The sequence below is a fragment of the Narcine bancroftii genome, chromosome 5 (assembly GCF_036971445.1).
Source record: "Narcine bancroftii isolate sNarBan1 chromosome 5, sNarBan1.hap1, whole genome shotgun sequence".
NCBI lineage: Eukaryota > Metazoa > Chordata > Chondrichthyes > Torpediniformes > Narcinidae > Narcine > Narcine bancroftii.
The window spans coordinates 145021716-145040419 of record NC_091473.1 but is presented as its reverse complement, the minus strand read 5'-3'; the positions used below and the strand labels follow the sequence as shown (position 1 = coordinate 145040419).

Below are 18704 nucleotides of genomic sequence, written 5' to 3'. Positions count from 1 at the left end.
TCGGGAGCTCGGATGGGCAGCCGGTCAAGGCGAGGATCCGCTTTTGGGGTGAGGATCCGCTGTTGGGGCATCGGGAGTTCGGGTGGTCGGGGCCAAAAATAAGAGGGGGGAGTCAACAATAACATGAGCATATACAGTAATTTACCACCCATGCCAACAGTAAGAGATAATAAATATAAAAGTTTATTTATTGGACGGCATGGTTAACGAAGCGGTTTGCCTGATGCTGTTCAAATCCCGTGCTGTCTGTAAAGAATTTGTATGTTCTCCCGTGTCTGCATGGGCTTCCTCCAGTGGCTCTGATTTCCTCCCACCCTCCAAAATATACAGGGCTCTAGGTCAATTGGGTGTAATATGGCTAAGAAGCAATCATCTACCACCACTCTCTGGCTTCTCCCATCCAGCCATTGTTGAATCCAGTTCACTACTTCACCATGAATACCCAGTATCTGAATCTTCCTGACTTACCTCCCATACAGGACCTTGTTAAAGGCTTTACTAAAGTCTTACTACAGTCTTTCCTTTGTTGACTTTCCTGTTAACCTCTCCATGCACTCTATAAGATTGGTTAAACATGATCTACCATGCACAAAGCCATGTTGACTATTCCTAATCAATTTTTGGCTACCCAAATAATTTAATATCCATCTCTTACAATACCTTCCAAAAACATACCTACCACTAACATCAGGCTCACTGGCCTATAAATTTCAGGATTACTTTTGGAGCCTTTTTTAAACAACGGAACAACATGAGCTACCCTCCAATCCTCCGGCACCACACTGATGGCTAAGGACATTTTAAATATTTCTGCCAGAGCCCCTGCAATTTCTACACCAACCTTCCTTCACATTTTGAAGGAGATATCTTGTCAGGCCCTGGGGATTTATCCATCCTTATTTGCTTTAAGCCAGCAAGCCCTTCCTCCTCTTTAATCTGTGTAGATTCCATGACTTCACTGCTTGTTTCCCTTACTCCCCATGGCTCTCTTCCCATTTCCTGAGTGAATATTGATGAAAAAAACATTTAAGATCTCCCCCATCTCTTTTAGCTCCATATAAAGCTGACCACTCTGATCTTCAAGGGACCAATTTTGTCCCTTACTCTCCTTTTGCCCTTAATATACCAGTAGAAACCCTTACAATTTTCCTTCGCATTGTCTGCCAAAGTAACCTCATGTCTTCTTTTAGCCTTCCTGATTTCTTTCTTGAGGTTTTTCTTGCATTTTTAATAGTCCTCAAGTACTTAATTTGCTCCATGTTGCCTGTACCTGTTATACACCTCTCTCTGCTTCTGAACCAGATCCCCAATATCACTCAAATACCAAGGTTCCCTATGCCTGCGAACTTTGCCTTTAATCCTGACAGAAACATAAAAACTCTGTAATCTCAAAACTTCAGCTTTGAAGGTCCTCCACCTACCTTGCACATCCTTGCCCGAAAATAACATCCCAATCCACACATTCTGGATCCTTCCTCATTTCCTCAAAATTGGCCTTTCTCCAATTTAGAATCTCAACTCGAGGCCCAGACCTATCCTTCTCCATAATTAACTTTCAACTAATGGTATTATGATCACTGGACCCAACATGTTCCCCTACACCTACTTCTGCCACCTGAACTGTCTCATTTCAGTTTTCCACTTTGGACAAACCCTAAGCCATCCAGCCCTTTTACAGTAAGGAAGTTCCAGTCAATATGTGGAAAGTTTATAACCTCCTACTATCATAACATTGTTTTTTGCAGCTGTCTGCTATCTCTCCACAGATTTGCTCCTCTAATTCTCCTTGACTGTTGGGTGGTCTATAATACAACCCCATGAGTGTGGCCATACTTTTCCCGTACCTCAGATTCACCCATATTGTTAAAGGTTCCATTATTGTCATGTAATATGTCATTTAGGTCATTTAGAATGTAACATACATGAAATTCGTTAACTTTTATCTCCTGCAAGAAAGATTGGAAATCACCACTTTGTCCAGCACTCCTCTCAGAAACCTACAGCACCTGGTATTCCTAGACGGTCTCCCCTCCAAGTACTGACCGGGCCTGACCCTGCTTAGCTTCTGAGATCGGACAAACCCAGGTGTATTGGGGCTATTAGGTGCTGTGGCCTCAATGGACGAGCCCTCTGGTCTGTCCTCCCCAAACACAGCTGTGATATTTTCCCTGATGAACAATGCCACTCCTTTCCATTTCATACCCCCCACCCTGTTCTATCGCGTCTGAAACAACAGAAGCCCGGAACATTGAACTGCCAGTCCTGCCCCTCCTCCAGTCAAGTTTCACTAATAATATCATAATTCCATGTGCCAATCCACACTCTAAGCTCGTCTGCTTTTCCTATGACACTCCTTGCATTGAAATAGATGCACCTGAGAATATTTCCACCACGTACAACCCATTGACTTCTAACAGCACATGCAATTTTCACATCATCTTTTCCCTCCTCCACTCCTCTATTTGCTCTGGCCCTCTGGTTCCCATCCCCTGGCAAATCGAGTTTAAATCCTCCGGAGTAGCACTAACAAATCTTCCCACAAGGATATTGGGCCTCCCCCCAATTCAGATGCAAATCGTCCTGTCAGAACAGGACCCACTTTCCCTGGAAGGGAGTCCAGTGATCCAGAAACCTGAAGCCCTCCCACCTGCACCATGTCTTCAGCCACATGTTAAGGTGCATTATCCTCCTATTTCTTTTTTTTAAAACTTTACTTAAGATTTTATAACATGAATAAAATAGGAAGTTACAGTAAAAAGATTAAATGTAAGACAGTAAAAATTACAGTACTACATCAGACTAAATAAATTAAACCCCCCAATAATTAGTACACAACATTAATGACCTAGCTTAAAGTTAGTCTAACCCCCCCCGATAAAGAGTGAAGAGTTAATAAAATGAACAATATTATATTAAAAAAAGGCCCACTTACACAAAAAAAGATAAAACATAACAAATAAAGATACTAACAACAAAAAAAAGTTATCAATACTAAAATATCAGACTTAAAAACATATTTAAATCAAACTTAATTGCATATATTTAGCAAATGGAGTCCACTTCAACCTATAAAAAGACATCATATCCTGAATTGAAAAAGATATCCTTTCCATAGTCAAACAGGACTTCATCTCCAAATACCACCTATCTAAAGTTAATATATTTCTATCTTTCCAAATAAGAGCTATACATTTCTTGACCACAGCTAAAGCTAAATAGATAAAGGAAATCTGATTATCCTGTAAGCCTAAATCAATTAATGATTGCATATTCCCTAATAAAAATATACCAGGATCTAATACAAGACAGATATTATATAAACTATTTAATATAGATTGAATACTCTTCCAAAACTGTTGCAATCGATCACAAAGCCAGACAGTGTGCAAAAAAGTATTAGCCGTCTGGTCACAGCGAAAACAGCAATCCGACTTACTAAGGCCAAACTTTTTTTAGTTTCTCCGGTGTTAAATATAACTGATGTATAAAATTATCATTAATCATCGCTAATCTAGCATTAACCAATTTCCGAATACTATTCTGGCAAATTTCCATCCAGGCTTCTTCAGCTATTGTAAAACCTAAATCTTTTTCCCATTTCAACTTATCTTTATCCCAATCTTTTTTACTATCAGTTTCTTGTAAAATACAATACAAATCAGGTATATATCCCTTTTGTGGTATTGAAAGCACGTATTCCTCAAAATTAGAATCAGGCAATAAAATCATATGTCGACCACATTATCCTCCTATTTCTAACCTCACTAGCATGTGACATGGGCAGCAATTCTGGAGGTCCTGGAGGTCCTGTCCTTCAACCTGGCTCCTAACTCCCTGACCTTGCAGGACCTCCTTACCCACATGGTCCCTACATGGACTACAACATCTGGTTGCTTACCAGCCCCCTACTGAGGATGCCGTGAACTCGATCTGTGACCAGGGAAGCAACATATCATCTGGGATACTCCATCTCTTCCACAGAACCTCTTATCTATCCCCTAACTACGGAATCCCCTGTCACTACAGCTCGCCTTTTCTCTTCCCTTCCCTTCTTAGCCATAGGACCAGACTGTGCCAGAGACCATTTCTCTGTGACTTGTCCCTGGTAGGTCCCTACCAACAGTATCCAAAATAGTATACTTGTTATTGAGGGGAATGGCCAAAGGGGTGCCCTGCATTGTTTGCCTGCCTGTTCCCTTTCCCTCTCCTGACTGTCACCCATATACCCTCCTCCTGCCTCCCAGGTGTGATAGTGTCCCTGTAGCTCCTGTCCATTACCCCCTCTGCCTCCCGAATGATCCGGAGTTCATCCAACTCCAGCTCCAATTCCTCAACTCAGTTTGTCAGGAGCTGCAGCTGGATGCACTTCCTGCAGATGAAGTCGTCAGGGATGCTAGTAAAACCTGAAAATTCGCAGACACGGTGGTTGAAGTAAAAACACAAAGCAGTGTCTTTTATATAGCAAAGTTAAAAATACAGAACTGACGATTCAGGCTTGATCCCCTCACCCACATTCTGCAAGAGGAGCATTTCCCTGCCTTGGCTGCCAATCCCACTGTCTATGACAAGAGGAAAAAAATATATCTAAAACCCACCCTTATCTGTGCCTACCTGCAGAATCCTGTTTCTTGAACAAGGTAGAGAGAGAGCAGAGAAGATTTACCAAAATATTATCTGGGTTTCAGAACCTAGATTACAAGGAAAGATTGAGAAGATTAAGTCTTTATTCTTTGGAGCGGAGAAGGTTGAGGGGGGATTTGATGGAGGTATTTAAGATTATGAGGGGGATAGATAGAGTTGATGTAGATAGGCTTTTCCCCTTGAGGGTAGGAGAAATTGAAACAAGAGGTTAAGGGGCAAAAGTTTAGAAGTAACATGAGGGAGAGCTTCTTCACTCAGAGAGTGGTGGCCATGTGGAATGAGCTTCTGGGAGAACTAGTGGAGGCAGGGTCCATTTTTTCATTTCAGGAAAAATTGGGTAGGTATATAGATGAGAGGGGAATGGAGGGTTATGGGCAGGGTGCAGGTAGGTGGGGCGAGAGAGAGTACTTGGTTCAGTGCGGACTAGAAGGACCAAGCTGGCCTGTTTCCATGCTGTAATTGTTATGTAATTATATGAAATAGGGTGGCCCTTTCTTACTTCAACTCCTGTAACACCAACTCATCCCCTATTCACTGTAGCCCCTTGAGCCAAACCAAAGTGACTCAATATACTCTGACAATGAATGTTCCCTTGATGACTAGTGATATGTTATAGGGTTAGGGCATGAGCCGTTGGGTCTTGGGCAAAAACATTTTGAGGGCAGTGTGCCTGCTCTGTGTGGCCTCCTGAAATCGAATAATCCAAGCCTAGTTTGAAGTGCACGCAAGAGGAGAAGGACAAAGTTTAAAGGAAATGTTTGGGGCAGGTTTTTACTCCGAGTGGAGGCCTGGAATGGGCTGCTGGGAGTAGTCGTAGTGTGGTCCAACTTGCCCATGTTAAAGAAACATTTGGACAGATACATGAATAGGATGGGTTTAGTGGATTGTGGGGCAAACACAGGCAGGTGTGGTGGTGATAGCGTGATAGTGATCCTCCTGACCACTAGAAGGAGTCAGAGACTAGTTGGTGGCAGCTCGTAAATTCAAGATGGATGCCTCCCCATGGTCATGAATGCTTTAGCTAATAAAGTATAGCTGTTTTCCATTTCTTTATTACAATAAAATAAACATCACATAGTACCAGGAGTGGAAGCAACACCAGGAGTGTGCAAAGGGAGAATCAGTCAACAGTAACAGAGAAATGGAAAGTGTGAAGGCTCCTGATGCTATGAATTAGACTGGACTCCCACAAGGGGAGGCATCCATCTTGAATCAATGAGTTGCCATCCACTAGTCTCTGACTCCCTCCAGTAGTCAGGAGGACCACTAGCACTCTATCACTACATCTCCTTTCCTTGAGATGCTTCATCTAACAACATGCACACTTAAAAAAAATGGGCTGCAGATGTTTGTGTTTTTGTTTGTGTTGAACTTTAAATTGAAATGAATACTGCATTAGTGCGTCATGTTGTTAGATTAAACATCTCAAGGAAAGGGGTTGTCGTGATAGCATGCTAGTGATCCTCCTGACCATTAGAGGGAGTTAGAGACTAGTTGATGGCAACTCATAGATTCAAGGTGGATGCCTCCCCACGGTCATGAATGTTTTAGCTAATAAAGTGTAGCTGTTTAAAAGAACCCAAGTTTCTTTAACAATAAAAGAAACATCACAAGTGTGGGTGGAACATTTTGGACCAAAGAGCCCATTTCCACATCTGACTTGATGATGCTATGGATTCCCATAAGATGAAAGCCTGTACTCATTGCAGGGGGTGTAGGAAGGTGTTCTCAGAACCAACAGATTCTATTGGGAAATGATTCAGTAAGCCAAGGCTCTAATGTATTGAGAAAGGGCCTGGTGGAGATCTTTAAAATTATCTAATTAATTGAGATCATACTGCATGGAAAGAAGCCCTTCGGCCCAACTCATCCATACTGGGCAAGGTTACTAGCTGAGCTAATCCCACTTGCCTGCATTTGGCCCACATCTCTCTGAACCTCTTCGTGTTCCTGTCCAAATATCCTTCAAACATTGCAATTGTCCCCCTTTGCTATCACTTCCTCTGGCATGTGGACATCACCCTGTGTGTGTAAAAGGAAGTTTTAAAAAAACAGGATTTTTCAGCTTCCTGCAGCCAATGGTTTCAACTCCCACAGCCATTCCCATGCTGATATATCTGTCCTCAGCCTCATCCATTGTCAGGGTGAGACCAAACACAAACTTCAGGAACAGCACATCACATTCCTTCTGGACCGTCTTAATCCTAATTGCACAGACATCAATTTTTCCAGCTTTATGTAACCACTACCTCTGTCTCGTCCCACAGTTTCCATCTCTTTATCTACACCTCCACTTACTTTTATTTTTAACTTCCCCCTTTCCTCCCCAGTGGTCTTTCCCTCCACCAGTCTCTCCACCTACTTCCTCGTACTATCATCTCAACCCATCCCCGCCAGCTTCCCATTTTATATTCCTGATATCAACCCACCACCCCCCCCAAGTCTCGATAAAGCTTTGACCATTTCTACCCATGGATGCTTGCCGACCTGCTGAGTCCCTCCGCTAGCTCGCTGTTTGCTCACGATTCCAACAGCGGCAGTCTTTCTGTTTATCTTTGTTCTCCAGAGCCTGTTGAATCACATTGTAGTTGACCAACTCTAGTCTACGTTCTCCTCCTTTCAAATTCTCCACTCCCCATCGGTCTAAATATCTGCTTGCCTTGAACTTGAGAGTGATGTGCTCTTGACGGTAGGAAATTCCTAAGAGAAATTTTTTAATGTTATTAAATTTTTCTTTTTAACATTCAGCCCTTAATAAGGTCCTTCTGGCCCACAAGCCCATGACACCCAAATACTGTGCTGGCCCACCTTTCCCCTCGTCGTACGTCCCTTATTTCTTAATAATGCTCCTGAGTCAAGGTACTTCTTTCGGGGATTCATCCTGCCAGCATTTAATCTGTCCATCCCATTCAGAATTATTTAATAAGATCTGAGAACATAGAACAGTACAGTACAGACCCTTCGGCCCTTGATCTTGTCCCGACCCTCATATTCCTTCAAAAAAAGTACTATCCCCTCCCTACCCTGTAACCATCCATGTGCCTGTTTAAATGTCCTGAATATTCCAGACTCCATCACAACCCCTGGCAAGGCATTCCAGGCCTCCACAACTCTCTGTGTAAAAAAAACTTACCCCTGATGTTTCCCCTAAACGTCTCCCTTTCACTTTGTACAGATGTCCTCTGGTGTTTGCTATTCCCACCCTGGGAAACAGGTGCTGCCATCTACCCTATCTTTGCCTCTCAGAATCTTGTAGACCTCCATTAAGTCTCCTCTCAAAATTTCAATGAGCAGACATTTAACTGGTTCAACCCATTCATTGCTGGAATCAACCTCGAGAATCTTTGATCCTTCAACACGGAGAGTGCACGGTAAACAGAACTCCAGGTATGAACTCACCAACTTCCTATCATTATAGCAGTCCTTCCAAGTGAAGCAACATTTCACTTGTGAATCTGTAGGCGTCACCCATTGCATCCGGTGCTCCTGTTGTGGTCTCATCTACAATGGAGAGGCTGGCCACGCACTGGGAGATCGCTTTGTTGAGCACCTCGGCTCTGTCCGGCACAATGGTATGGATCTCCCAGTGGCCACCCATTTCAATTCCCCATCCCATTCCCTTGCTGACTTGTCTGTCCATGGTCTCAAGCCCTGCCAGGCTGAGGGCACCTGCAAATTGGAGGAACTACACCTTGTCTTCTGACTGGACCCCCTCCAACTGGACGGCATTAATAATGACTTCTCCAGTTTCTGTTAAACCTCCCACCACCCCCAATTTTCATTTCCCCCCATCTCCTTTCCTCTAGTTCTGTTCCCCTCTCTCTTCACTTTTTCTGTCTTCTTTCATGGTTCCAAAATTAATTCTCTCCTCTCCTCTTATCAAATCGAAACTTTTGTTTTGTTGGTCTGGACTCCTCCCCTCTCAATCTTCCAACTTTCTTCCCCAGACTTTAATTCAGGTGCCTGCCTGCTTTTTGCTCCCACCTTAAAGAAGGGCTCAGGCCCGAAACTTCAGTGGTAGATCTTTACCTCCTCTGGACACTGCGAGACCGGCTGCATTTACTGGGTGTTTTTTATATGGCAAGACTTCCCCATCCCCTTTGCAATTAAGTTAGACGAGGATGAATTACAAAGAGAGACTGGGCAGGCTGGGACTTCACTCCCTTGACGATTGGAGGAGGAGGGGTGACCTTACAGAGGTAGATAAAACGATGAGGGGCAGAGATGAAATGAATGGCCACAGTCTTATTCCCTTGGTAACCTCCAACGAGAGGGCATAGGTTGCAGGTGGAATGGGTTGCAGTGAGGGAATTATTCTTACACAGGTGGTTCAAATTTATTTGCCAAGTCAAGTTTATTATCATCTGATTGTAGAATCAGAATTTATTGTCGTGGACAAGTCACACAATTCACTTTGTGTCAGCGTCATAGAGCAAACATTCTTATTGTAACCATTTTACAGCATGGCTATAAAAATATTTTAAAAATAGTGCAGGTAAAGTAAGGCAGTGTAACGAGTTGTGAGAGAGCAATTGGACAGGTTGGAGACGCAGGCTACTAGCTCTGGTATTACAATGGACTGTTTGTTTAAAACTCACGCGCTTGCTTATCAGGTTGAGAGTCGGACCCCACCTACGTCCCGCTGCTTGCATCGCGCTGACGCGACATGCACGCCAACTTCTGGCCTGGACCGGAAGAGAGGGATGTGCTCTGCCATGTTTGCTGCGACCACCACGCTGACTGTGCGTAAGAAGCGGGGCTGGTTCGTCACGGCACACTGGTGCTTTTGACTCATTGATTATTCAGGAATCTGCTGGCGGAGGGGAAGGAGCTGTCCTGGTGCCGCTGAGGGCTCGTCTTCAAGTTCCTGTACCTTTTCCCCGATGGTAGCAGAGTGAAGAGGGCGTGGCCTGGGTGATGGGGGTCTTTGAGAATAGAGGCTGCTTTTTTTTCTTGTCTTGAGCGTTGGCACCACCACACCAAGCAGGAAATCAATCAGCTCGAATGGTCTCCACGGTACCTGTAGAAGTTTACGAGAGTCTTCAGTGACATACCGAATCTCCTCAAACACCTTACATAGTGTAGCCGCTGGCGAGCCTTCAACATGGAGACTCCAGGACAGATCCTTGGAGTTGTTGACACCCAGGAATTTAAAGTTCTTGATTCTCTCCACTACTGAGCCCTCGATGAGGACTGGGTCGTGTTCCCCCGATTTCCTCCTGAAGTCCACAATCATCATCTTGGTTTTGCTGATGTTGAGTACAAGGTTGTTGTTACACCATTCAACCAGCTGATCTATCTCCCTCCTGTCCACTTCCTCATTGCCATGTGTGATTCTGCTGACAACTGTGGAGTCATCGGCACATTTGTAGATAGCATTGGAATGTTCCCGGCCACACAGTCATGGGTGTATAATGAGTAGAGCAGTGGGCTAAGCACGCATTCTTGGGGTGCGCCTTTGTTGATAATCAGTGAGGAGGAGACGTTATTTCCAAGTCATACTGACTGTGGTCTTCTCATGAGAAAGTCAAGGATCCAGTTGTGGGGTGGGAGGGGGGGGGGGGGTAGTACGGAGGTCTAGACTTTGTAGCTTCTTGACCAGCACTGAGGTAATAATGGTGTTGAAGGCCGAGCTGAAGTTGATAAAGAGCAAGGAATGTATGAATTGCTGTTTGAGGTTGCCCAGAGCTGAGTGGAGAGCCAGCGACGTTGCATGTGCTGTGGAGCGATTGTGACAATAGGTGAATTGCAGCGGGTCCAGATCTTTGCTCAGGTACGTGTTAATTCTGGCCGTGACCAGACTCTTGAAGCATTTCGTCACAGTCGTCATCATCGAGGATATCCCTCGAGGTCGAGGATGACGGCTTTTGTTCCATTGATCCCACTGAGCAAAGACGCTATTTGTTTAATGTGTACTTGATATTGCCTCCAAGAAGCACGTGATACTTCACAAATCAACTAACTAGATCCAATGGCGTGGAAACCACAATGATTGGAGCCGATGGATTTGTTGCAGCCTTCGTCTGCCTTCACAGCTGTTGAGTTCAGAGTAACTTTGTCCACCTGTTCCACCGTTGAGGTCCTGGCTGGAATGTTCTTTGTCAGGGGCCTCACCCTCTACCTTATCGCCATGGGTGGCCCTACCAGGAGCATAGCTCCAGACGGCATCGCTCTCGGGATCTCAGGACCACATAATCTTCTCCACCACGACAAGGAGACAATCCATGGGGAAGTCATCACAGTGGAAGTTAGTGCTACTGGGGCTGTCGTCATTGAGGTAGCTCACGCTACTCTTCTTGGGTACCAGGACGATTGATGCCCTTTTGAAGCAGGTGGGAACCTCTAACTGCAGCAATGAAAGGTTGACAATGTGCGTGAACGCCCCAGCTAGTTGATGCAGATTGGTGTCCTCAGTGCAAAACATGCAGATACACAACTAAAGATAACACACATGCAGACACACAATACACAGACAGGACAATTATTCATACACAGAAATAAAGAAATAAATATTGTTTCGTGAATATGAGCATCTTGGACAGTCAATGTGAGCCATTCCTTTGGTCGTTCAGCATTCTCACTGCCCATGGGGATAAGCTGTTCCTCAGCCTGGAGGTACTGGTTCTGATCCTCCTGTATCTCTTCCCCGACGGAGGCAGCTGAAAGACGCTGTGTGCAGGGTGGAAGGGGTCTTCCGTGATATTGCACGCCCTCTTCAGACAACGATTCAGGTAGATCACATTGATGGGGGAGGGAGAAGGAGACTCTCCCTCCGATTATACCAGTAGAACCTGACAAAACACCATTCTCTGGTACAAGGTGTAGATCAGTGCAAGAATGTACTCGAATCTCACCCACACACACACACACACACACACACAGTGGAAGTGGAAGATGCGGGAACAAGACGCTTTGCTTTCTGAGTTGTCTGCTGCAAGTTGCCCCAGACGTAATTGATCACAACCAATGAAGAGTGGAAGGGCAGCCGCCTTGTGCGAAGTGGAGGGAGGGGGCACTCAGATGATTTTATTGTGGGGTTGTCACTGGACCAGGCCCAGCTGGCCATTCACAGGTTGAGGGTCTGGGGTGAGTTGCCTGCCTGCCCCTCTTTCAGGGTCACGTCCAGGCCTGTGCAGTGTTGGAGCGGGAGCATGCGGTGGGCGAGTTCTGGAACAGTGGGCCTCCCAGGGGATCGGTTGTGTCGTAGATAATGTAAACGGTGTGTGACAGAATTGATTTTGTGAATTTCCAACAATGTAACTAGTGAGTTTAGATATAGTTGTGAGTGTAGTTTGTGGGCCCTTTCATGCAAAGAAAAAGCCTGATTGTAAAGGTGGAGATTCTCTGCCCTTGAAGATTTATCTTCTTGAATGCGCCATTGCCGGCTCTAAGGATCCAACTACAATCCCTCTCGGGGAAGGATAATTGGTGGTGTGCAGCGCGCCGCCGCCCCTCATGAATCTACAGCTGCTGCAAGCGGCTAGTTGGGGCAGACCGATGACACCGTCAGTCTGCGACCCATCTCCTCACTCACCTCTCTCCCTCCGTGACCCCCTCAAGGCAGGGGCGACAGGTGGGGGCCATCAGGGGGGGGGGTTGGTTGGCAGGAGCCATCAGGGCAGGGACGGCCAGTGGGAGCCATTTGGGAGCGGCCGGTGCAGGCTGTGACAATCTTACCAGCCACTTTGGCCTTCGCTGCTGCTCTCTGCAACTCAAAACATGGCAGCGCAATGGCCATCTTCCGTACCCATAATCACCCACACAGCTGGAACTGTTCTGGGAGCCACAGAGCGGTTCCAGCTGCATGGGGGATTATGGGTAGGGAAGACGGCCATTGCTCTGTTGCGTACTTATGACGGGCGGTGCTATGGCACCAGTCGCCCCACCTCCATCGAATCCACAGGGCACTGCAAGCCTCCTCTGGATATGAATGGGATGCAGGAGCAGCCTTTGAGGGCTGCTGTCTGAAAGGTAAGTTTATCTTTTATGTTTATGTGCTTGTAGCCGGCCTCCAGGTGGAGGCCTGGCATGGAAGGGCCTTGTGTCCCCAGACCACTCTGTCCTTCCACGGCAGATGTGACCTTGGTTCGATATGCAAATTTTTCCCCATAGGGGATGGGAATCTAAAGCTGGAGTGTATAGACTGAAACCATAGATTTACAGCACAGAAAACAGGCCACTTCAGCCCTTCTAATTTGTGCCAAACTATTATTCTGCCTGGTCCCACTGACCTGGACCCCGACCATAGCCCTCCATTCTTCTCCTTAACTGTTAAAACTGAACCCATATTCATCACCTCACTTGGCAGCTCGTTCCACACTCCCACCAGTCCCTGTCTGAAGAAGTTCTCCCTCACATTCCCTGAAACACGTGGGCGGCATGGTTGCCATAGCAGTTAGCATAATGACTGTAAACCGCCAGCAATTAGGATGAGGGTTCAAATCCCGTGTTGTCTGTAAGGAGTTTGTATGTTCTCATTTGTGCATGGGTTTACACCTGGGGCTCCAGGTGCCTCCCACCATTTGAAACATGCCAGGGGTGTAGGCTAATTGGGAGTAATTTGGGTGGCACAGGCTCATCGGCCAAAATAGTGGTTTATCATGCTGTATGTCTAAATTTTAATAAATTAATCATTTAATTTAAATTTTAGAAAATATGCAAACTTTTCCCCTTTCACCCTTAACCCATGTCCTCTGGTTTTTGCAGTGCAAAAAAGCCCATCAACATTTACTCTGTCAGTTCCCCTCATAATTTTAAATATGTCTATAAAATCTCCCCTCATTCTCTACACTCCAGGGAATAAAGTCCTAACCTGTTTAACCTTTCCCTGTAACTCAGTTTCTGAAGTCCGGGCAACATCCTAGTAAATCTTCTCTGCACTTTTTCTATCTTACTGATATCTTTCCTGTAGTTTGGTACACAATACTCCAAATTTGGCCTCGCCAATGTCTTATACAACTTTACCATAAGATCCCAACTCCTGTACTCAATACTTTGATTTCTGAAAGCCAATATGCCAAAAGCTCTCTCTACAACCTTGTCCACTTGTGGGTGAATGGATAAAGGTGACCTGAGGTATCCAGCTGATCATTTATTGATTATTTATTCTCTTTATTGATTTCTCTCCAGGGAACTCGATCATCCAAATCTGTGCAAGTTTATTGGTGGATCCGTGGAGGTGCCCAACGTTGCCATCATTACGGAGTACTGCCCTAAAGGGAGTCTGGCTGATGTCCTGTTCAACGATGATATCCCATTGAACTGGGGATTCAGGTAAAGCCTCTCCATGTTGATGATCCTCACTCCCCCGCAGGGTCCTGACAGTTGTACAGGTTGGGTTGGACACCTCCACCTGTCCCTGCCTCAGCTAATTGGATGCAGAGACCCTTAGTCACACCTTTCTGTTGCACTCCGAACCCCACCTTCCACACTTCATCCAAAACTCCACCCCCTCAAATGCCTCCTCGCCTTTGTGGCCTTCCATACATTTGGACTTTGAACGCCTTGCTTTCAAACCCTTCCTAGGGCCAGAGGGCATAGCCTCAATAAAAGGATGTCCCTTTAGAACAGAGATGAGGAGTTTATTTAACCGGGGGGAGGGAGTGAATTTGTTGCCACAGGTGACTGTGGAGGTCAAGGCATTGGGTAGTTTTAAAGTCAAGGTTGATGGATTTTGATCCATGATGATATGGGGAGAAGGCAGGAGAATGGGGTTGAGTGGAAAACTATATAAGCCACGGGCAAGAAGTCTCGATGGGCTGAATGGCTCAATTCTATTGCTAAGTCATCTGGTCAAAAGCCACACTCCAGACTTCGAAGCAAGACTGTATTTGTCTTCCCAGGCATGAGATCTCATGTCCTAGATTGAAGAAAAACTTGGGTGTCATGGAGTCTTACCCCACCTCCCTTACCTTAGGTCTGTGTGGAGTTCGCAGGATATCCCAGTGACTGCGTGGGGTTTCCACTGGGTACCCTGTTTCCTTCCCACATCCCGAATACATACTAGTGATTTAATCAACTGCTGTAAGTTATCAATGATGTGGTTAATCACAGCGAATGAGGAACGGAAGGTGATTCACACCTACCCCTCCCACCCACCCCCACCCAGTCTTCTCTGTCCTTCAGTGGCCGATCTGACCTTAGACTCAGCTTCGTGTTCCGGGGATGGGAGTCTAAAACAAGATGCGATGGGGGGACAAAGATTCAAAGGGGACCCGAGGGCACCCTCCTCACCCAGAACCAAATAGTAGAGAGGGCCCAATGAAGACAAATATCCTTCAAACATTGCAATTGGTTAGAGGGAGAAAGGCTGAGGTGCACAAATGGGACTAGCTAGGGCAGACAACCTGACCAGCATGAACATGGGCCAAAGGGCCTGCTTTCGGGTTGTGGAAATTGTCCAGAGATGTTTGATCCGCATGCTTCTTTACCAAACATCTACCAGTCTCGTCATGAGTGCATACAGTTCTCTGGGGTAAAAACAAAGATTCACTGTCTCCTGAGAGAAGGAATTCCTTTTGGTTCACCCAGAATTCCCTTCCCAGCCCTCTATTCTGAAGCTCTGCGCCCAGTTTGAGGAGATTCGGTAACGACAACAGCCTTGCACTCAGCATCAGCAAAACCAAGGAGATGATTGTGAACTTCAGGAGGAAGTCAGGGGAACAGGACTCAGTCCTCATCGAGGTCCCAGTCCTCATCGAGGGCTCAGTAGTGGAAAGGGTCAAGAACTTCAAATTCCTGGGTGTCAACCTCTCCGAGGATCAGTGAAGTGTTTGAGATTTGGTACGTCATTGAAGACTCTCGATAAACTCTACTGGTGTACAGTGGGGCGCATTTTGGTTGGTTTCATCACTGTCTGGTATGGAGGCACGAACTCTCAGGTTAAGAATGAATCCCAGAGGGTTGTTAACTCGGCCTGCGACATCACAGGCACCAGACTTCACTCCATCAAGGACATCTACATGAGGTCGTGTCTTTAAAATAGCAGCCTCCATCCTCTATCCCCACCACCCAGGCCATGCCCTCTTCACTCTGCTACCATTGGGAAAAAGATACAGGAGCCTAAAGTTGAACACTCAGCGGCACAAGGACAGCTTCTTCCTCTCCGCCATCAGATTCCTGAATGATCAGTGAACCACAGACACTGCCTTACTTTGAATTTTCATGCTCTATATTTTCATTTAACTTTGTAAGGTAGTTTATACGAATGTTTTCCCCATGATGCTGCCACAAAACAATGAATTTCGTGACTTGTTCATGAAAATAAATTCGGATTCTGATTTGAATTCTGGTTCCAGGTTCCCCTTGCAGTTCTAATCCCCTCTCAATTTTTACTTCAAACCCACCCGTCACCCACCCACCCCCACCCCCCCCATGCTTCCATCCCAATATGACTGTCTCTCATCCTTTTCACTAAGAGGTGGGATCCTTCATGCTTCTCCTCCCTCAGTCAACACTGGTAACAACTTCCTTCTCGCCCACCTCCTCTGGTCTCTCTGCAACAAACCAGACCCTTTTCCACCCTCTATTTTCCTCTTTCAATGTCTTCTTCTCTCCTCCCCTTCCCCCTCCCCCTCTCCTCCCCTCCTCTTGGGAGAGAATGTTCAAACTCCACATGGACAGCACTGGATTTGAACACGGGTTGCCGATGCTGTAATAGTGTCACACTGCTGCCCTCACCGTGCATCCAACATATTGGCAGCTCTCCTGTGACAACAGATACATTATGGATGAGAGTAACTCAGAGTGGCCACTGCTCAGCATGGATGAGTTGGGCCGAAGGGCCTGTTCCCGTCGGGTTTGATTCCGTTATTCGGTGAGGTGCCTTCTTCCTCCTGTTGAACTTCCAGAATGACAGCAAGTTGCTGTTGCTCTAGATTGTCGTTTGCCACTGATGTGGCTCGTGGAATGGCCTATCTCCATCACCACAAGGTCTACCATGGGAGGCTGCGGTCAACCAACTGCGTCATTGACGACCGATGGGTGTGCAAGGTGACAGGTAACCTTTGCCTTCTTAGTTTATTGTCATACTCATTGTTCAATGTAAATATCCACCAAAATTCGTACTTGCTGTAGTCGAACAGGCACTAAAATATTTTTTAAATTTAAATTTTAAAATTTTAAATCTAATTTTAAAAAAACATGAGACATTGAACACAGTAACAGGCCCTTTTGCCCAGTTACACCGCATTGATCTGTAACCCCTCTACGTTTTGAAGGGAGGTAGGAAACTGAAGCTCTTTGAGGAAAATCCTCACGGGATTTGATCCCTGGCCTGGTCCCGGTCTTTGGTTGTGTTAAATCACTATATTCACCATGCCACTCTTAGAACATAAAACTCTACAGCACAGTACAGGCCCTTTGGCCCTCCATGTGGTGCCAACCCATATAATTCCTTAAAAATATAAGTACTAAACCATTCCTACCCCATAACCCTCTATTTTTCTTCCACCCATGTGCCTAATGTTCCAGCCTCCACCACCATCCCTAGCAAGGCATTCCAAGCACCCACAACTCTGCATAAAAGAAACTTACCCTGATGTCACCCCCTAAACTTCCCTCCCTCCATTTTGCACACATGTCCTCTGGTGTTTGCTATTCCTGCCCTGGGAAACAGGCATTGGCTTTGCCTCCTCTCATCCTTCTGTGCTCCAAAGAGAAAAGTCCCAGCTCTGCTAACCTTGCCTCATAAGACTTGTTTCCCAATCCAGGCAACATCCTGGTAAGTCTCCTCTGCCCCCTTTCCACAGCTTCCACGTCCTTCCTGTAATGAGGTGACCAGAACTGAACACAATACTTTAAGTGTGGTCTCACCAGAGATTTATAGAGATGCAACATGCAACATGACCTCTCAACTCTTGAACACAACCCCCCTATTAATGAATCCCACCATCCCATCGGCCTTCTTAACTATCCTATCAACCTGTGCAGTGACCTTGAGGGCTGCATGGATTTGGACCCCAAGGTTCCTCTGTTCATCCATTAACCCTGTACTCAGCCTTTTGGTTTGTCTTTCCAAAATACATACCTCACACTTATCTGGATTGAACTCCATCTGCCACTTTTCTTTCCAACTCTGCATCCTGTCTATATCCTCTTGCAACCTTCTACAACCTTCAGCTCCATCCACAACTCCTCCAGCCTTTGTATCATCCCCAAACTTACTGACCCATCCTTCTGCCTCTTTATCCAGGTCATTTATAAAAATCACAAAGAGCAGGGGTCCCAGAACAGACCCCTGCGGCCCCTCCACTAGTCACCGACCTCCAGGCTGAATACTTTCCTTCCACTACTACTCTGCTTTCTTCCTGCAAGCTAATTTTTATCTACACGGCCAAGGTTCCACCCATTCCTCATGATTTTCTGGGGGGGGGGGCTTGTCAAATGCTTTACTAAAATCCATGCAGACACTTACCCTCATCAATATCTTTTGTAACTTCCTCAAAAAACTCAATTAGACTCGTGAGGCTCGACCTTCCCTTCACAAAGCCCTGCTGACTATCCTTGAGTAGACTGGACTTCTCCAAATGCTCATAGATCTTATCCTTAAGAGTCCTCCCCAATAGTTTGCACATCACTGACATTAAGACTCGCTGGTCTATAATTCCCAGGATTCTCCCTATCGTGGGGACCACATTTGCCATTGTCCAATCCTCCGGAACCTCCCCTGTGGCCAAAGAGATTCAAAGATCATAGTTACTCCCCCAGCTATCTCTTCTCTCACTTCCCACAGCAGCCTGGGGTAGATAGTGTCTGGCCCCAGGGACTTATCAACCTTGATGTTTTTAAGAAGATCCAAACACTTTCTCTTCCTTAATCTCCACATCATCCAGCACGCAGGCCTGTTCTATTCTGACCTCACCCTGACCAAGGTCCTTTTCTCTTGAGAACACTTGTAAAAATAAAGTCGAAAAGTAAGCCAATTAAATTAAATTAGGAGTCAATAAATATGTAAGATAGACAATAATTATTCATATTGCAAAACAAATTGGCACATTGCCCTTTTGTGGTGTCAGAACAGTCCCCCATTAATATAACAAGGGGAGGTTCAAGAGCTTGGTGGC

At 45.8% G+C, this 18704-nt stretch overlaps 1 protein-coding gene across 1 annotated transcript in view; it reads left to right on the top strand.

Moving 5' to 3' along the window:
* The window catches only part of LOC138765347 (atrial natriuretic peptide receptor 2-like), a 71041-nt gene that overhangs the window by 33088 nt on the left and 19249 nt on the right, over nt 1-18704 (top strand). Inside the window, exons 11-12 of the mRNA XM_069942389.1 lie at nt 13771-13914; nt 16518-16639. Of these exons, the coding sequence (XP_069798490.1) occupies nt 13771-13914; nt 16518-16639 (266 nt within the window). The remainder of the gene's footprint in view (nt 1-13770; nt 13915-16517; nt 16640-18704) is intronic.